The sequence below is a fragment of the Microtus pennsylvanicus genome, chromosome 22, assembly GCF_037038515.1.
Source record: "Microtus pennsylvanicus isolate mMicPen1 chromosome 22, mMicPen1.hap1, whole genome shotgun sequence".
In the NCBI taxonomy this organism is placed as follows: domain Eukaryota; kingdom Metazoa; phylum Chordata; class Mammalia; order Rodentia; family Cricetidae; genus Microtus; species Microtus pennsylvanicus.
This window is the reverse complement of record NC_134600.1, coordinates 25,023,408-25,044,636: the sequence shown is the minus strand read 5'-3', so window position 1 is coordinate 25,044,636 and position 21,229 is coordinate 25,023,408. Positions and strand designations below refer to the sequence as shown.

The 21,229-nt window shown below is 41.5% G+C and overlaps 2 protein-coding genes across 3 annotated transcripts in view; both read right to left on the bottom strand.

Moving 5' to 3' along the window:
* Positions 1–21,229, bottom strand: part of Cdk14 (cyclin dependent kinase 14) — a 591,789-nt gene that overhangs the window by 558,507 nt on the left and 12,053 nt on the right. The window lies entirely within an intron of this gene.
* The window catches only part of Pttg1ip2 (PTTG1IP family member 2), a 28,819-nt gene continuing 14,502 nt past the window's right edge, over positions 6,913–21,229 (bottom strand). The window contains exons 4-7 of one of the 2 annotated variants that reach the window (XM_075956313.1): positions 21,104–21,197; positions 17,210–17,274; positions 16,269–16,333; positions 6,913–7,179 (exon numbers count right to left, since the gene is read on the bottom strand). In XM_075956313.1, coding sequence (XP_075812428.1) covers positions 16,320–16,333; positions 17,210–17,274; positions 21,104–21,197 — 173 coding nt within the window. In that variant the 3' untranslated portion in view covers positions 6,913–7,179; positions 16,269–16,319. Of the gene's footprint in view, positions 7,180–16,268; positions 16,334–17,209; positions 17,275–20,969; positions 21,198–21,229 lie in introns of those variants that run through there. The other variant, XM_075956314.1, reaches the window with a different exon arrangement.

Here is a 21,229-nt window from a genome sequence, read left to right as displayed (position 1 = left end):
ATCTTTTCCTTGCTACTGTATAAACTAAAAACTCTAATGTAAATTGACTTGTTTTACCCTCAGAAGGAAAAAAATAGCAAAAGGATCTGAGGGTTAACATTTTTGTAAAAGGTGGCAGAATACATTTAAAATTAATATATATGAAATACATTTGTCTTTAAAATGGTGTATTCTACAAAGCTTCAACAAGTGTACGTGAAAGAGCACAACGCTGTAACTGTTTGATAATGTATTCACTATGTCTCAGTTTTAGAGAAATTGAAAGTGGTTCCGCTCTCTAGGCAACCCCAGCCTTCATTTTTCTCTCACTGCACAGATGAGAACGTAGAAGGTCACAGACTGCTGTGGGCTCTTTTGGAGATGCTCTGCCAGGCCTGTGAGGAGACAGAGGATGAGACACCTGACTGAGCATGGGGAACCACAGATGTTTGTTCTTCTGCGGTTTTCATAAAAGGAGACCCTGTCAATCAGCGATGTTTATAGGGAGCCCGTGGGTCCTTTTCGATCTTCACTGTCTTTTAAAGTCAGACAGCGCCAGTCTGTTTCCTGCAGGCTAGAGCAGCAACCCTGCCTTCTCTGAGTCAGTCTCGGTATCCACAGAACATGATGTCCACTGGAATGTTATAATATTTTATATGCAATATATATATTGCAATTGATCTCATTAGCACAACGTTTTATACACAATTTAGTCATTTTTAGGATTAAACATCAGACACAAAGTCTCCTACAAGCAGAACTGGCATTTCCAGGGCTTTAGCACCTGACTAGATAACCTTTAAAATAATCAACTATGCTCACTGGGTTTTCTGTGATGAACAATATAAACATTTGCTCTGCAGACCACTGGAAGAATCTGAGCCCAACAAAAGACTGATATCAGATAAAAAGTCTCCTTAACTTTCATAACAAGCATAGATTTTTCCTGTTAACCAGACACAGTTGTGGAAGCAAATGATTTTTTTTTCACTTTTTTTCAGTTTTGTTTCACTGACATGGGAGCCTTTTCTATCAGGATAACCTTTTCTAGAATGATTCTTTTTCAAATTTAAAAGAAATTTTGGGCACTTATCTCACGAAGTAACAGGGGAAAAGAACACTGTGTGTTTCAGATCCTTGCTCTGCGTCTTACTATATGACCTTGGCCAATTCATATTGTCTTCACTGGCTTGAGTCTTTAAAATTCTGTGCAGAACGGAAGCTCTGAATGATTCATTTAGGAAATGAGAAAGCCACCATTTTCTCAAAGTCGTTTGTCAAGATCACCAATAAATTTGTCATTGCTGAACCAGGGTGAAGCCTAATATGTCAGCCCCTTGATTTTCTATTCCAAGAAGAGCAGTCGGCCTCTTGAGTTGAGCCATGAAACGTGGAGTTGGTATGTAGCTTCAGCCAGCAGCCGGGGTTAAATGGGCAGTTTTGATCCCTCACCAGACTGTATCTTCCTACCCTGAAAACCGTCCAGACTTCCAGTTCATCTGAAGCTGATCGCCATCTTGGTGGAGTATTATCTATGTAGCACAGGAATGCACAAGGTCAACAAAGCCACGCTGTCTCCCCTCACAGAATCAGCAAAGTGAGGCCGACCCTTTGGGAGAAACGGGAGCTAGGCGGCTGGCAGGGGCTTAGGAAGAACTAATCAGATTCAGGTTTAATTTACTCTAAGTCCCAATGTGGATTCGTTTACTGGACGTGGAAACAGAATGAACGTTTATAAAATCTCAGTGTTTGGTGGGCTGTCAGGAGATAACTGCCTCTGTAAAATCCTCACATTTCCCACAGTCGCTGAGGCCATTCGGATTTCTCTTTGCTGGTTGCTGTCATAGAACTCTCTTCCGTTTCCTCCTCACCATTCATTCCAATTTTCTTCTCACAAACACGTGACTTAGCCCAACTCAACCAAAAATGGCTTATCTGAAACCACCGGTGTACCTGTTCATGTTTTATGGTTCTAAATGCCTTTCCACACGCTTCAAAAACAAACCCTTTGCCCTTGTTTCTCCGCCATGCATGCGGATTGATGACCCACACTGCGGAAAAGTTATAGACTGTGAGTGTCCCTCAGGTTGCTAAGGGCATCCCAAAGGGAGCCAGCTGAAGACATTTCAAAGATCAGTAGCAATGAAATAAGTGGAGAATTCCCAACAGTGAATGCTCTCAGGGAAGAACATCACTTGGATACTTCCTCTTAAAATGTGTGTTAAATGGTGAGTCAGGTTAAGCTAGATAGCTGTCTTTCGGATGTGCAGATGCTCAGTGTATGTGCTTGGGCATTTACAGTCTCAAGGTCTCTTGCACATCTTAAAAGGAAAACTCAAATTAAAAGAGAAAGGCAGACAAAAATAGCATGTAAAATGCTATTGGAAAAAGCACTTGCTGGGAAAATATAGAGAAATTTGACAGGTTTCCTAACACAGAAACATCAATTTCCAGTAAAGAAAATGTTGTGAAAAGGTGGTTATATTTCAGTATTTCTAAAGCATGAAAAGGCACAGCAAGAAGTCACATGTCAGGAATCTGATCACTTTAAAAGGTCTTTTGTCTTATAATCTCAAAATATATTTTATAATAATTTTAGTTTGCAGAAAATTTAGGGTTCAGTTTCAACTTTATCAACTTTAAACTTTATGTATTGTGAAATAGGCCTAAAACTACACTTATGCCTCATCTGGACTCTTTATTTTGCTATATGGCACTGAAAATTCAGGAATCATAAATGCACCAGCCTTTTGTCCTGCAGCGTAAGCGCAGGCACTCTTTAATAATTCAGTGGCCTTCTGGAATGATGAAGTCATACTGATGAGCTCAACAGAAAACATTCAAACACCAAGCAAAACCTAAAGAGACTAGTAAGCATAATAGAGCAATAAAAATAAATTCTAACTGCTCAAAATGTTTTGCTTTTTCTTACACTTATGCATATTTCTTAAATCATAGTGACAGCTTTTCGTTTCTTTGTTGGAATACATGACAGCTAGTCATATTCTGGAGCAGGTGCAAGACATAAATGCTTTCGTATTCAAGTCAAGACTATCAGTATTCCAAGTACGGTGATGGGCAGGCCTCCATCATTTTGCATAAGTTATCTCCTGGGACAGCTATCGCCATATCCTGTTACTGCACTTTCAATTTATCCTCACCTCAAGCAGTTGCTCTTCAAAGGCCGTGGTAAAAGGCACTTTACTCTTTAGATGCACTGATAAGGAATAAAAGGAAAAAGTCCAACATAACAGAGAACAAAGTCACTAGTAAGCTTAACGTAAAAAATAAAATCGAATACTTTTGAAATGGTATTTTGTACTTTAGAATAATGATAAATTGATAAATATGACTATGTAGAATCACTCATTGAAAAGCTGGAGAAAGAGTAACAAGTGCTTTTCACAAATTAATAGGTATGGCAGATTATAAACTGAATTACGACGAGACATAAAGAGGTTCATTCAAAAACCTATACTATAATCAGAATAAAATAAAAGTTCCCACTGTGGTTTCATATCCTTTATTTCTTTTGCTGTTTTGTTTCTCAGATAATAATGAATCAAAGTCATGTTCAGGGTGCATAATTAGAGAAGAATTTTGCCAGTTTATTGACGGTGGCATGAATCACAGCACAGTTGTTTTGAACTGAGATACTTGGAATTTTTTTTAAATGAAAGGACAAAAACCATTAAATTTCTCCAAAGACATCAATTACTGAGATTTTCAAAGGAATGTGAAATGGCCCTTATGTAGAGAATCACTTAGCAATTGACTGTTAGCATTCTCACCGCTAACAAGAGTTTGTGATAAGAGTTCTTTAAAAACAACCTATTTAAACCTGGCAATTATAATCTTATAAGTGGTCAAAGCCGAATATCCTTTCAGTTATTCTTAAGTTTTCTACATTAACTAATCTTGCCATTGCCTAGAATTTTGAGAATAAAGCATTCATTTGTGGCAAATTGTATGATTTACTGGATTCCAGTTATGATATTTCCTAATGAGGAATGAGGCCAATTGATTTATACAGCTGGTGTAAACCCCCAAGAGAATTCCTACTAAGAGAATCCCCCCACAGAAACTAAAAAGATTAACCAGGAACCCTATAACATCCTTCTCTGCTGGTGGGGTTTGGGACTCACTCTGTGACTTCAGACACCAGAACACGACTCAAGTCTGAGAAAATGAGGCAATAGAGAAATGGCCTCTGCTGACTAGATAGATGGCTTCCTCCTCAAAAGGACAGAGAAAGTCCCAGGATTCTGGTTGAACAAACAAGATGACTAATTTCCAAATGACTGTGTCAGTCCATCAACTAATGTTCAAGTTTCTGCCTGTGAGCACTATAATTTGGATCTTGAATATTTCCCAAAGGCACTTGTTGTGTAATATTAGTTAAAGATGTGTTACATTCCCTTTATGCTGTAGAATATTTGTTCAATAATGCAAAGATGTGTTGTGTTCTTTTATGTTGTGTTCATTTAACTCTGTGAAGCTTTGATTCTCTGCCTATCTAAAACACCTGATTGGTCTAATAAAGAGTTGATCGGCCAATAGCTAGTTAGGAAAGGGAATAGGCAGGGCTGCCAGGCAGAAACAATAAATAGAAGGAGAAAAAGAGAAGAGGAAAGAGAGAGATAAGGAAGATGCCAGAGGCCAGTCACCCAGTCACACAGTCAGACATGGAGTAAGAGGGAAAGAAGAGACATTTATAAAAAGAGAAAGGTAGGGCTGGAGAGATGGCTCAGTGGTTAAGAGCATTGCCGGCTCTTCCAAAGGTCCTGAGTTCAATTCCTGGCAACCACATATTGGCTCACAACCATCTGTAATGAGGTCTGGTGCCCTTTTCTGGCCTGCAGGCATACACACAGGCAGAATATTGTATACATAATAAATAAATAAATATTTAAAAAAAGAGAGAAAGGTAAAAAGCCCAGAGCATAATATAAGAATAGCTGGCTAGAAACAAGCCAAGCTAAGGCCGAGTAAGAATAAGTCTCCGTGTATTTATCTGGGAACTAGGTGGCAGGCCCCCAAATAGCAAGAGTTAAAAACAACCAACTCCGGACATTAGTGTGTTCAAAGGTGGGGGTCACCAGACTGTATAGAAACTGGGAGGCAGTGGACTCTGCAGAAGGTGGTCTTTATAGGACTCTGTAGAAGTATCTTCTGAGCTATTGGGACATCGCACCTTATCCAGTGGGATGTGAGCAGCTTTCCTCTGACACAAATTTCCACCTTGATGTCCCAAAAGCAAAAGAGTCAAGTGACCATTGGCTAATGGCTTCAAACTGTGCACTAAAATAAACCTTTTCTACATTTAAGTCAGTTTGCACTTGAGGTAACTTGCAACAGCAACAGAATGTTGATGCAAAAGGAAGTTGGTAAAGACACGCTGGTGGCGCACACCTTTATTCCCAGCCCCTGGGAGGCAGAGACAGGTGGATCTCTGTGAGTTCAAGACCAATCTGGTCTACGCAGTGAGTTCCAGGACAGCCAGGGCTACTTAGAAAAACCCTGCCTCTGAAAAACAAACAGACAAACAAAAACCAACCAAACAACCAAACAAGCAAAAAACCGAAAAAGAAAAAAGGAAAAGAAATTCCTATAAGAATGACGCATGATAAAAAGATGAGTTTTGATCCAATGCAAGACACGTCCTGTTTCGCACGCACATATCCAGGTTTCCCTAGCTTAAAAAGTCTGGCTTTGTCACGTTAGATACAATCTTTAAATATATACAGAATCAAGCTTCATTTAACCATCTTCTACAGTAGATAATTTTTCAATTCTTGGTGCTGCATTCTCTTGATCCTGGAGCTGAAGACTGTGAATTTTATATTGAAGCAATACTGCTAGCAGAAAGAATTTTAAATCTTTGCACATTTTGCCTAACAAGTGGAAATTTTAAAAACCACAAGAACAGTTGTTGCTTTTAGTCACAGATTTGCTCTTCTTGTCACAGGCATCCAGGGCCCGAAGGATAATCTGTCACAGGGGCCATGGAAATTTTGGCAGCAGAATGTTGGCTATCAGGGTATGAGTATATGGGGTGTTGTGAAGACTGGAAGCTACGCTTTCCCCAGTTATGTCCGTGTCATTGCTACCTTGCACTTTTGCTGACAATATGGTCTGTGTCAGCATCTATCTGCCAAGAGGATGCCTTGAGGACAAAGAGAGGACCTCCGGAAGCAGCTTATCAAGACACGAGAGCTTCATGTAGAGAACAGGGCCTCCATGACTAACGGTAGTTGTGGGAACAGCTGGGTTCTTTGAGGGACTCACTGCCCAGCTGGGATCCGGGAGGCTCGAGCCACACACAGTGACAAAGGGTGGGTGGCCATGCAGATGAAAGGGATGTACCATGTGGTCAGCTACATCTCAGATTCTCTGCCCAGAGGGATTCAGGGGAGGATTCAGGGAAGTTGCTCAATCAACTGTTACTTCACAAAACTCAGTGCATTTCCTGGAAACCATCATGTCAAATATCACCAGCCAATGGGAAACAGTTCATAAAACAATTGTGAATAGATTTAACCGATTATTATCAAATGTTAATGAAGAAACTATTTAGCATTGATACTAATGTGGTTTGTTTTTATTATATTAAAATCATCTGATATGCTGAACTGTAAGAGCCTTCATATTTTGTATTTTGGAAAAAGAAATATGTACGTGTATTTTAAACCTATCATTGATTTGATCAAAATTTCATCAAATTCTAATAATATTAATCATTTCAAATTAAATACTGGAGCAAAACTTTGAATAATAGAGCTCTTTTATAAAAATGGATGTGAACAAAATTATGAATAAAATATTTATTGTCATTGCCACAATGGGAAAATAGTATCTGACATGATCTTAAGGTACGCCAACAAAGCTGAGTATGGAAATTGATGTGTCAAATGCATCAATATATAATATCTATAACACTTTGTGCCCAAAAGCAAGAGTTATCAAAGTAGTTAGGATGAATATTACTCAAAATTTAAAAACAAATGAAAAAGAAAACCCAAATCTTAACTAATAACAAAATCTTTTTCAACCCCTACAATCTCAAATTAGTAGACAAGGCTAAGTAATAAAATACTCTACAAAAATGTTCAATAGAATTAAAAACTTTTAACTTAAAGGAATTTTGATGTTCAATCAATCTCAAAGAGTCCGTAGACATCAATAAATCCCAATGGAAGCCTGAAAGAAAAAGGATATGATGATTACTGGATGTTAATTCTTACACTGCATGTTCTGACTAGAAGTCTTAAAAGTTCAAGGCAACACATTACTCGCAGTGTTTGTAGAAAGGCAATATTTTCCAAGCCAGAGGTCATTACTTGAAAACCTTGTATATGGTCACAATGGTTATAAACTCAAATAGTCCTTCACCCTGGAGTGAATTGAATGGAAGGTTCTACAGCTACCCAAGTGAACATCAGTGATTTGTCTTCCTTCTGCTGACAGGAAAGGGAACAAGCTGAGCGATCGTGAGGATGGCGTTTCCCAAGCCCGCACTGAAGTCTGAGTGCACACCCACTATAAAGAATCTGGAGAAAAGCTGAACATGGCAGAAGAGAAACCTTCTATTCTGAGTGGATGCGATGAGAAGATTCAGGAATGAGCAGGCAACAGTGAAGCAGCCATGGTGGCCACTGAGCACAGAGTCTCCCATTCCTGGTGCAGCTCCTCAGCCGCATCAACCCATTCCTCAGCTCCCTGACACTGCTCTAAACCACAACCCTCTGACTTTCCTTTTCCACCTGAAACGTCTGCTTCCAAATAGTCCTCAGTGCAAGTCCAGCTGAAAAAAAAATCACTCCCCCTGTAATGTGTAGGGCAACCTTTGTTTTTTTATTATTATTTAATTAATGCTTTTTCATTTATTTTATATACTGGCTACATTTTCCCCTCCCTCCTCTCCTCCAGTTCCCTCCCCTTCACTTCCCCCCTTCCAGCCTCCCATCTACCCACTTCCCCATCCACCACCCTCAGTCACCACTCAGAAAGAGACAGGCCTCCCATGGACTTGAACAAAGCCAGGCACATCAAGTTGAAGGAGGAACAAGACCCAGCAAGGTAATCCAGATGAAGAACACACCTTTGCTTCTCATAGTGACCTGTAAACCCCTACACATTCAGATGGCTGTCTGTCTGGGGTGCACACCCTCTAGACATCCTCTCTTGAGAACCACATCGTCTTCCCAACTCCCCTCCTGGATGACTCTCATATCACAGTTAGGGGTATTTTTATTGTTGTTATACATAATAATACATTTAGTTATGAGATTTTCATACACATATCCAACACCCTTTGATCACATTTTGCCCATTCTTTGTCCTCTCCTGTCTCCCACTGTTCCCCAAGAAGTCCCATTTCTACTCTGATACCTTTCTAAGAGTCTAGACTCTGCACCTGTGAGGAAGTGCAAGGGGGGTGGTATTTTGGGCTCTGATGAAGTCCCACCCTTTTAGGGATGCCTTTCTACTTATCCCAGCCAGGCCACCTTCCCGGAGTCCCTGCTTTCTATTCCTTTTGATCTTCCGGTGGTGCCGCAGTTTTCAGGTATTTTTCTTTGCACCTTACTCTTTTTGTAGCCACGCTAGAAAATATCTGCTCCCTACAGTTAGAGAGCTCTGCCTGTCTTGTCTAAGTTGCATTCCCAGTGCTTGGCATACAGAAAAAAAATCAATAAAATTATTCAATCAGTTCCCTCCCACTCTGATCTAGCCCACTCCGGCTCCCTTTAGTCTTTTCAATTCCACAGCGATAGAAACTCACTGTCTACTCAGTTTTCTCATTGTCAATCCAATCGATACGCAGAGCCTACAGGGCAGGGTTATTTTAAACAGAGTTATTTTAAAAAGATATCACTGGGGCTACAAAGATGGTTCGGCTAGTTATATTGCTTGCTGTTCATGAATGAAGAACAGGTGCTGGTGGTGGAAGGGCATGGAGATAGACCTCAAGGCTCCAAAGGCCAACACTCCAGCTGAAATGGTGAGCTCCAGGTTCACTGGAAAACCCTGTGCAAAGCTAATGTAGTAAACAACAGAGGAAGTCACCCAGCTGATGTGGGAGTCCCCTCTGTATGCTGTGGTTACCATTAATGAATAAAGACACTGCTTTGGACCTATAGCAGGACAGAACTTAGTTAGGTGGGGAAAACTAAACTGAATGCTGGGAGAAAGGAGGCAGGGTCAGGGAGAAGCCATGGAGCCACCACCGGAGACAGATGTGCTGAAACTTTGCTGATAGGCCACGACCTCACGATTAATGAAGCTGGGTTAAATTAAGATGTAAGAGTTAGCCAGTAAGAAGCTAGAGCTAATGGGCCAAGCAGTGATTTAAATAATATAGTTTCTGTGTGATTATTTTGGGAGTCTGGACAGCCAGGAAACAAATAAGTGGCCTCCTTACTATAACACCCAACATTGACTTCCACATATCACACACAGGCAAGTACACACATGTTCACACAGCACACACAAACACACGAAACACACACACACACACACACACACACAGAGTGTTTAAAATAAAAATTAACTCCAGGACTGGAAAGATGGCTCAGCCATTAAAGGGTAGACTCAATTAGTTTCAATAGTTATTTAATTCACAAGTATTTATGCAGAAATGTCGATACTAAAACAGGTACATTCTATGATAGATGAAAATAAAATAAAAAATAAAAGCTGCACGTACTTATTTATAACATCTCCTTCTGAACCTGTTCCCTCAGCAAATCTTCTAACTCTGCTTTCGCTTTCTCTGGCCCCTGCCTGCGGTTGATTGTAATGAATTTTCTTGAGCTGAAACACTTCTCCTCCTCTTTCAGTAGGAAGCAATTACCTTAATTCTCCTTCCACATCCCTACCATCTTCCCATAGAGTATTTTCCTCACTTCTGAAATAACTAAAGCCGCGCAGAGAGAGAGGAGAGAGAGAGAGATTCAGAAAAGACCTCAGTGTGCACAGTTTTCCTGTGTTTACCCAGCCAGACACAACGGTTTTCCCCGGTACTTTAGGAAGCTTGCCATCACCCTGTTTATGGGAAATGAGCCCTGGAAAACTTCGCTCCTGTGAAATTAGGGAGACTTGTCTGCTGTTCTCCCTCTGTCTCCCTGTGTGGCTGTCTGTGCCCCCCTCTCTGATAATCATTCAACTGTGGTGCGCTAACAGTGCCTTGGGAAACATCAAAGGGTAGAGGGGCCGTGATTTGGTGGAGGGTTCCCCTTTCTACCACCCCTGGGCAGAAGGTGCCAGATCACAGTATTCTTTCCCATAGAGCCTAGGCATTGCTTAGAATCCCTTACTCTCTGCCCGATGCTTCACGTAGCCAATGTCTTTTTAGATAAAACATTTATTGTGTATGACTGACCATTCTCTTAGTACACAGAATGCATCCTGTAACTCAAGACACTCCGGGAGAAACTACAGTCTATTTTCAGCTGCCGTAGAACCTATTATTTGGCAAAGTGCTTCTTAGTAGCTTGAAACACTAATAGTTTAAAAGCATTATTGTAGTTTACAGAAAAGAGTGTATAAACAGCTTTCGCCTGTGCCGTCCACTCTCTTGCTCTTCGGCGCTGTGCTCACTCACTCTAGGATCCCCCCTCCCAAGCCCTCAGTGAACTTCACAGCCTCTCTCTGCGCTTGTAGATTGGGGACCCTGAACCATGTGCTCCCATCTTCTGTTCTCTCTGCAGTCCGCAAGCATCCCTACCTCCATCCAGGGCTTCATGCACTGTTTCCTCACTTTGGGCCACAGACCAAAGATCACCGGTTCCAGCCCCACCCCCTCTAGCTCCTCATTGGTGCTCTTCGTTCTGTTACCACAACTTCAATGTAAGAATTTTATTCTTTTGTCTGTTTCACCGGGACCGCCAACACGGGCGGGGGACTGTGAAGAAAACAGTTTGGGCCATCCTCCAGAAGTAGTACACGCGCGGAGGGGGACAGAGGGGTGTGCCGGGGATAGCAGGCTACCTCACGGACTGAGGACACAGACCCAGGGAGATCCTGCCGCTGGTATTTCTTTCAACTTGCAGAAAGAGGAAAGAGGAGAGGTAATTATGTCCCTGAGGTCTGAGTCCCAGCTCCCTGAGATAGACCCGACGCAGCCGAGGAAATGCTGAGGCCTCTGGACTAACACAGTCTCCCCCACCTACATGTCACTCAGCTGGGATGGATTTCAAACCACCAGCTGCAGCCTTTTGAATCTGTCCTATTGTATTTTTAATAAACCTGGGGACAATTCAGAAAATTCTTTCTTTTCATGGAAACGTCCTCATCGTCCCTGACTTTTCTTCATACCCACAGCATCCTCATCAGGCAAGCTAGAAACGTTTCTCCATAGCTCCCTTCAACCCTTGCTACTTCATGACTGATCAGTGTGCTTGCCTCTTCTGACCTCAAACCTGATCACATCTTTCTTATTTGGGCTTTATTTCTTATTCACACCCTTATTTGGGCTTTCTCCGGTGCTCATTTTAACATCTGGCAGGCTCCTTTTAATTATTCTTTCTGCCTCAACCTCTCCTCTTTACTCACAACCTAAAACCCCTAGCCCTTCAGTAACACCTTCAAAGTGCACTCACTCACAAATGTGGTTGCTTCCTCTTACCCACTGAGACGTCACATTCCTTCACATTCAAGATTGTGTATGGCCATCACCTATGAAACAATGCTTAAATCCCTAGGTGTAGATTTTGAGGTTTATTGCAGATCAGGACCAAGTGCCTTTCTCAAAGCACAGTACCGTGAACGACAGCTCAGGTCCCGGAAGCAATGTGTGTGGCAATGAGCAGGGCCCCGTGCCCACAGGTATTGGCTGAGGTGTCCTTTCTGCCTGAGAGGTAGGCATCTAAAAGCAGGTCCCTGAGTCATGTCCATGCTGAATCCCGATTAGCTGGGCTGCCATGGTTACCTGCTCTAAGCGGTACCCAACCCCACTTGCCTACATTCTCTACCCTTTAACTTTAACCCTTGGGCACCTATAAACCTCGTCATGGAACTTTACCAGAATGCAGTTGGTATTGTATGAGCTTGTCTTAAAGTTTTATGTTCCTTGAGGATTTTAAGTGTCTTTTAATGTTTCTTCTAAATGTTCTCACAGAATTACAGTGGCATAATAGGCTCACATAGCTAAAATAGCGTCATTTATAGAGTACCCGACGTATCAGTTCCAAACGGTAGTTTACATATAGTATTTATTTCTCAGACAACTTTCTCAACATTTTCTCCTCTAATTCAGGGAGAATTCAATGGTGTGCTAAGTTCTCCTAAACTGCAAAACAGAGGGAAAAAAGCTAACTGAAGCAAAGATAACCCGAGTTCTTCCCAGCTCAGACCACGTCCTTCCCCTGACCAGAGCACCCTTTACTGCTTGTGAGTTACAGTCGAGGGCTGTTTCCTTTAACGTTACTCCACACTTTTCCTAGCGAAGTTGTTCTTCTACCTTCCCTGCAGGTAAGAACTCAAGATCCGGCAATTGGAACAATCGCCTTAGATGTCTCAGAATTAGTAAATGCCACCTAACACTAAGAAACCCGATTCTAGAGCTGCGCCATCCACCCCTCCCCCCTCCCTCCTCAGACCGCGCTTGTCACTCATAGTTATTCATAAGTTCTGCCTATGTGATTTCATTTCATTCACTTAGGAGCTGTTTCTACAGGACTAATATTTACATTTATATAAAAATTTATTCCTATCCAATATTTGATTAACGTTGGTCTTTATATGGAATAAAATAAGAAGTGATTCCAATTACTTCCATATAAATAATGTGGTCAGTGGCTGTTTCTCACAAGAATTTGATGCGGGCTTGGAGAGATGGCTCAGAGGTTAAGAATGCTTATTGCTCTTGCAGAGAACCAAGTGGTTTCCAACACCAGCACACACACACACACACACACACACACACACACACACACACACACAATATATATATATAAATAAATAAAAATAAATCCAAAATATGCATCTCTTTCAAGAAAGAAGAAAATTTGAAGGATTTTTACATGAAAATAAGCTTAACATTAATGTTTATATAAATAAGTTATTATATAAACAATTGATCAAGAACATATGAGGGATTTGTAGTTAATGTTTATCATTATTAACTTCATTAAATCATTAAGTTTTATTTTCTACTCTATTGTATTCAAATGACTTGGAAGAGTCAGGACAAAATGCAACCCACAGAAATAAGTAGGCACCAGTCTGATCCCCAAAAGGAATTTTGAACTAAACATTATTCACAAAGAACAGAGGGGAGAAAGGAAGCTACAGGGTCAGAACTAACCACCAGGTTTTAATTTAGTATAAGAATATAATTTCAGGGACTGGAGAGATGGCTCAGAGGTTAAGACCATCGCCTGCTTTTCCAAAGGTCCTGAGTTCAATTCCCAGCAACCACATGGTGGCTCACAACCATCTGTAATGGGGTCTGGTGCCCTCTTCTGGCCTGTAGACATACACACAGACAGAATATTGTGTACATAATAAATATTAAAAAGTTTTTTTTAAAAAAAAAAGAATATAATTTCATAAAAGTGAAAAACGGGGGAAAGTTTTAACAAAAATGAGCATGGCTAACATATATGTACCTAACTGAGATGTAAGGAGCTACAGGGGCAATGAAAAAGTCCTTAAAACACACATCATTTTACCTGACATGACTTGATCAAAACTGCTATTCAGGCCGGGCAGTGGTGGTGCACGCCTTGAATCCCAGCACTCGGGAGGCAGAGGCAGGCGGATCTCTGTGAGTTCGAGGCCAGCCTGGTCTACAAGAGCTAGTTCCAGGACAGGAACCAAAAGCTACAGAGAAACCCTGTCTCGAAAAAAAAACTGCTATTCAGTCTTGCCAGTGTCTATTACTTGATTAGATAAGTTCTACTGCTTTTAAAGATTGTGTGTGTGTGTGTGTGTGTGTATATACACAAAAGAATTCCCAATAATTCTCCAGAAATCGCACTGCTGGTTAAGACAGTGCAGTTTCCAGAGCTCCCCAGTGAGGAGAGCCAGCCTGCGATGCGTCATAAATGGGTAACTAACATCCACGTGGAGGAAGAACGCTGGGGAGAGAAGGAAGGGCAAACCATTTCATCACAGCTACCATAACGCCAGCATTTCAGACAATACTAATCGAATTTACAGAGTGCTGTTAACGAAGCTATTGTCATTCTGCCACTCACCCCCGTGTCTTTAACTGGTACCAAATAGCAGAGAAAACAATAGCTCGGGTCTCTCTTCGTGATTTCCAATCACAGTGTGTCCATTAGGCTCAGGCATACTCAGTGTACAATTTCATAGCATCCGTTTATCTACAGACAGCCAAGGCCGGGACAAGTTTCTCTTTAATTCTACTTTTAAGTGAAAATATTGTTATAAGATTACGTTTAAATGATCATTTTTGATCATCTGAACAATGTGTCCACAAATTATGGCTCATGCACCAAAAGCATGCACTCAGTTGGAACACAGACACGTATCTCCCTCTCTGATTGTGTGGGGGTGCTTTCTCAGTACAAGAGCGCTGCAGATGTGTCAGGATCAGAAAGCTCCTACAGGCTGATGCAAAGTTTGCTGATTTTCTCTTATTTTTCTAGGTGAAAACTTCACCTTCTGGGCTTCATCTTCTCTTCTCCATTCTGAGCCACCACATCCGCTTTCAATCTTTTCCCAAAATATCTCAGCTGAAAATTTTTGCTTCCTGGTAAATCTCCCACCTTATATTGCTGCATATTTACCTTTCAGTAACTATATCTCCGTTCTAAAATTTATTAAACTTCAATATTACAAAGGTTAAATGTGGCCCAGCTTTTGAATGGAATCAATTCAAAGAAAAATCAACTTAATAATGACAAAAAAAATAATTGGAAGAAATTTAAAGCTTTACTTAGTGTCTTAGCTAGGGTTTCTATACTGGGATGAAACACCATGACCAAAGCAACTTGCGAAGAAAGGGTTTATTCAGCTCACACTGCCACAGCAGTGTTCTTCACTGAAGGAAGTCTGGGCAGGAACTTGGAGGCACGCGCTTAGCCACAGGTAATGGAGGAGTACTGCTCATTGGCTTGCTCCCCTTGCCTTGCTCAGCCTGCTTTCTTAAAAAATCCGGGATCACCAGCCCAGGGTGGCCCACCCACAATGCACTGGGCCCTCCCCCATCAATCACCAAGTAAGTGATTTATGGGGCATTTCCTCAATTGAGAGTCCCTCCTCTCCAGTGACTTCAGCTTGTGCCAAGCTGATAAAAAACTAGTCAGCACACTGAGGCTTTAAAGAAAATACTAAAAGGGGAAGGAAGAGTATGCCTTCATGGATGGCACAAAAGCAATAGCATCGCCCAGAGTCACTGTCCTCCACATTCCCCTAGACCAGTGGTCCTCACCCTTCCTAATGCTGTGACCCTTCAATACAGTTCCCTATGTGGTGGTGACCCCCAACCACAAAATTATTTTTGTTGCTACTTCATAACTCTAATTTTGCTATTGTTGTGAATCGTAATGTGAATCTCTGTGTTTTCTGATGGTCCTTGGCCACCCTGGAAAGGGGTAGCGACCTACAGGACCTCTGGCCTAGATCAATGCCAGCTGCTGCGGTGCGGACCCCGGCACACCACTCCTGTGTCTTCCTTCTCCAGGGACAAGGCATTCATTCTTCCAGACGCCAGGACCTCATTTGTGGTTTGCATCCTGCATCTAATGACTGACACCGCTGTCTCTCTATGGGTTAGTCCCCGAAGGCCTGGCTGGTTCCAGAGCTCCTTCTACGATTTGCAGTGTTCTCTCTCCGGCGTCTCTATGTCAGTTCGACTCTTCCCTCTGCCCAAGACTGTTTCTGTCTGCCCCGTACACGCGGGACTCCTGCCAACACCACTGCTGAAATCCAGCAGGCCTGTGGGCCTCTTTCAGGGAGCGGCACCCCACATGGCTGTTCTCCTTCTGTTTTCCTGTTCCTCTGGACCTGGACTCTTTACCTCCCTGTTTCCTCTTTCCAATCCTGTTTCTGCCATTGCTGGATCAATACTTTGTTTTTCCTCAATAGAGTTGATTGTCTTTCCTTTAAATTTATCAACAAATATAAAAAGTGACTCGCACAGCTCCTTCTTCCCTTGCCTTCGGGTTTAATGCCCTTCAATTCGGGGACTGAAATTTGTCTATGGAATTCACAGATTCAGTGTTCCTTTCTCAATAATTCTAATGATGTATTCCTGAAAAGCTTTTTCCTACAAATGGGCCGAGTAAAGAAATTCTCTGCAGTGTTGCTAAGAAGCTTACCATTGAAGAACGTTCGCCTTCTCTCTCCGAAAGAGCTGTCTGTTCAGTTATTTATTCATAATATGCTATGGAAAAGGAAATAAATTTACCTTCTCAAAGACTTTTAACAAAATCCAGTAACAGCATTACAGTTTTAATCTTTAAATACATCAGCCATAAAATGTCCACGGGCACCATAAGTACACTACTGTGATCTTAATACTACTGCTATTGAATATTTAGGAGTCAAGGAACATAGGGTAGCATTAGCCTGGTGAGAATCTGACAAAGAGGAAAAAGGCCAAGTGTTTGAAGAAACCACAAGACTGGTTGTCCTCAGTGACAGAAAATCAGTGGTGATCAGTGACTCCCTAAGTCAGGAAATCATCCAGATACATTTTCCAAGAACTCAGTGTGGGCCAGCACTGCGCTTTCTCCCCCACGCTTTGTTAAATAACAATGTATAAACCCCATGTTTTCCTACTCCTCAGACCTGAAGCCTGTTTATTCTCTGCCTTGTGTAGAGATGAAGGTGACCAGCCAGAGGAAGCCACAAGTGAGGGGGGAACTAAGGGAAGTTTGAAGAACCCAGAGAAGAGTTGCCCAATGGGTAACCTGGAGGGCTGGGTGAGAAATCCCCAAGAATTCCTGAAGACAAAGGTCTCCTTGGGTTTCCTCAGTTAAATGGTAAGGAAGGGAAAGGGGAAGTAATTAAATCCCCAAATAGTTTAAAATTTTTAGCACTCCCCTGCCAGTACTCCGATGATCATTTCTGTTACTATTTTGCAGATCCTAGTCTAACTACTGAATTATTAATGTGTTTTGCAAAATGAGGATAATGACATCTGTTGTCACGTTTCCCACATGGACCTTAGCTCTGTGGGCCTACAAAGAGCCTGACTTCTGGCTGTCAGCCACTGAAAAAGTCTGGGGTAGCCTGTCAAATGGAAGAAAGCACTTGCCGGTAGCATTCCAGTCGCCGTAACCAGGAACTGGTCCATTTCTTGCATAATAAAAGGTCTGCTGCCTGTTCAAAATGGTGGTGAATTTAAAGTTTAAGATTGGTTACAGTTGAAATTATCTTAATTCTTGGTATAGAGTATAGTAGAGTTGCTTTCTTAACATGAAATATTGTCTTATCTACTCATCAGGAGAGCAGTGCATTTTAAGAAAAATACAACTGAATTAAATGGAATATCACATGACAATAAAACCAACAATTGCTTCTTTCCTCCTCTCTGTCCCACATGCAGGCAAAGTATTAATCTTTCCCTCGCAATATCTCTAGTGACATGGATACTGAGTGCGTATCACATCATAACTACTTTGATAAAGAACAAGCATTTGAGAAAACGAGTATATCAAATATCTATGTGTTATTAACATTTAAAACTTTAATTTTTTGTTTTATTTTTTGAGAGAGGGTTTTTCTGTAGCTTTGGAGCCTGTCCTGGAACTCGCTTTGTAAGCCAAGCTGGCCTTGAACTCACAGAGAGGCACCTGTCTCTGCCACCCGAGCGCTGGGATTAAAGGCGTGCGCCACCACCACCCAGCATTTTTTTTTTTAATTCAAAACAAGGTTTCTCTGTGTAACAGTCCTAACTGTCCTGGAACTCACTTTGTAGACCAGGCTGGCCTCGAGCTCACTGAGATCAGCCTGACTCTGCCTCCTAAGTGATGAGATTAGGGGCGTGTGCCACCATCGCCCAAGAGAGCAAGCATTTTTGAGGTAAAGACTCATGTTTCTGTTAGAACTTCTGCTCAGTGCTGTGACTTGAACCCAGGGCCCTCTGCATGCTAGGCAAGCGCACTGCTGCTGAGCCACATCGTCTCTAGAATCCAGCTGGGATGGCTGGATGATCAAGAACAACTTCTTTTTATAGAATACTCTCTCTCATGAATGCCCTGGCCACTCAATTAGCAAAGGTAGAGAATGTCTGTAAAAGAAATTTAAACTGGGGATGGACAGCCAAGCTAAACCAGAACCAAATCGGTTGTCAGATTGCATTTCCAAATCACCTTTTAAAAGGGAAATAGAAGAAGCTTCAGCAATGGGCGCTTGCTATGGCCTCTGTTCCTATGCTTGTCGTCTGTTATTGTGTTCGTAAGCACTACACAAAAAGGTAATGCTATAATACACCATCATCTGTTAAAGAAAATACAAAAAAGAGCCTCTTGCCACGCAGGCACTGTGTCCCATCAATTCTCTGCACAATTATTGTTTTGCTTTTGAGAGGAAAGGGATATGACCATCTTACTTTGTCTTCTACTGACAAAGTGTTATATGTTAATAAGGGAAGGATACAAACCCCGACATCAGGAAAATATAATTTCCTAGACAAAATGGGGGTGCTGAACAAACAAACTGTATTTTGGGCAACCTTTTATATTTATGTGTGTGTGTGTGTGTGTGTGTCTGTATGTACACACATAGACACATAAATCGCTTTACATGCAGATAAGCCTATATGTATGCATCTATTTTTAGTTGTTTCTAACTGTCTTCTCTTCCTATCTTATCTTATAAAAGGCATATAATCTGACAAAAAAAACATGCCAAGCTATAAAAGAGTGGAGAAAGAGAAATTGGGAAGGAACTATGAGCTGTATGAATATTTTCCAGCTCTGCAAAGCCACTTTGGAAAAAGACACTCTATTCTCCAGGAGAAGAAACAAAAGGAAAAGACTCGAAACAGAGGAAGACAGGGAACCAAAATATTCTACTTTAGTTGTGAAAAGAAAGTAGTTTTTGTGAAACAAAAGGAAAAGACTCGAAACAGAGGAAGACAGGGAACCAAAATATTCTACTTTAGTTGTGAAAAGAAAGTAGTTTTTGTGAATTAGAACAGAATGTTCTTGCAAACACAGTGGAGGTCTATTGGATGGGTGGGGGAGGGGGAGAAAGAGCCAGGTAAGAGAAATAGAGGAAGACACTGGGGGAGAGTAAGGACAAAGTATAATAACATATACTTATGAAAAATGTCATAGGAAAATTATTATTGTGTACGCCAACTTAATTAAAAACTCACTCAGGAGAGCTTCAGAAGAATAACTATAGGAAAAATATTTTTGTCAAATGTAAAGATAAGTGATTATTATTAGAATAAATATTATTATTATTATTAGACTAAGGATATTTTTTGTTTGTTAGTTGGTTCCTTGAGATAGAGTCAGTCTCTCTCCTGGCTATCCTGGAGCTTGCTCTGCAGATCAGGCCGACCCCAATACACTAATACGCCTGCACCTCCCGAGTGCCGGGATCAAAGGCATGTTGGCACCAGGCCTGGCTTCATGTTTGATCACAAGAAATAGTGAAGCTATCTCAAAACTCCACGGGAAAAAAGTAAAACTCCTAGAAAAACAGGGGCAAACTAAGAAAGAAACAGAACATATATGAAGCGAGGTGTGGTTTTAAGATGGAGTGTAATTTTAAGAAAGAAAATTTAAGAAAGAGAATTCCATCAGCTTGGACATTGTTGCTTCTCTCTCAAGCGATGTGGATTGGTGGTGTAGAACTGTACTCGCTCTTCTGTTTTGAGTTTGCACGCTATGTTTACTCACTCGTGTGTGAACTATCCAGTCGCTTGAACAGTTTAAATTTCAGACTTGAAATGTGAGCTTCTGAGGGGGAATTACAGTCGCAAAATGGAAAGTAACTTCTCCGTAAAGTCAAACGAGTGTGAAGGCTTATAGAACCGGGGCTCAAGGGAAGAGAGATAAACGATAAGGAAAACGGGGAATCCAAAAATACGTTTTTGAGACAAGGTCTAACAATGTAGGCCAGGCTGGATTCTAATTCAGAGAAGCCCTGCCTGTCTTCCTCAGTACTAAGAATAAAGGAGAATTGCAGGACATGGTAGCGCACACTTTTAATCCCAGCACTTGGGAGGTAGAGGCCAGCCTGGTCTACAGAGCTAGTTCCAGGACAGCCAGGGCTACAGAGCTAGTTCCAGGCCAGCCTGGTCTACAGAGCTAGTTCCAGGACAGCCAGGGCTACAGAGAAACTAAACTAAACTCTTCCTTGGGGAACAACAATAAAAGATTAAAGGAGAACATTACCACTCCTGGCCCTCAAATTTTCTTATCTTAATATAAAATTTTCTTATCTTATTATAAAAACAGAGGATTAAATGGACTAAGTAAATTCTAAAAGATAAGCAATATATAAACACTGGTAACCTTTAGGTTACTAAAAACAAGAAAAAATGGCTAAAAAATCTTAAAATAACACATAAAATAGCAAAATGATAACGGTGATTATCAGGATAGCACAAGATGAAATATTCAGTTTTCTGGATGTAATAGTGTATGACGATAGTGCAATATGAAACATTCAGCCATGTAATTCAGCTGCATGAAGGTAATCAGCAGGACCACAAACAGCCAAGCTGCAGCATGGCTTCAGCAGAGGCATGCTGGCTTCAGCAGAGGCATGCTGGCTTCAGCAGAGGCATGCTGGCTTCAGCAGAGGCATGCTGGCTTCAGCAGAGGCATGCTGGCTTCAGCAGAGGCATGCTGGCTTCAGCAGAGGCATGCTGGCTTCAGCAGAGGCATGCTGGCTTCAGCAGAGGCATGCTGGCTTCAGCAGAGGCATGCTGGCTTCAGCAGAGGCATGCTGGCTTCAGCAGAGGCATGCTGGCTTCAGCAGAGGCATGCTGGCTTCAGCAGAGGCATGCTGGAGGTGGAGGTGGGACAGGAAACTTGGTTAGTCTTTCTTTTTACCTTATAACAGTGTATGTACCTTTCAGTATTTTCCTTAAGCATTTAGCTAAACACTTCCTGTTCACTATCTTAGTATTTTTTTTTCAGTGCTACCATCCAAAAGCGGACTCTTAGGAAGGGTAAAAATGACATACTCCTGTATGTATAAGTGGTAGGCGAGGCAATACCACAAGAATCCTACTGCTAGTAATGCGACCAGTATCAGCATCGTGATTCCAAACAGGTCAACTGAAATTGATGAAAAGAGACATATTTTAAAA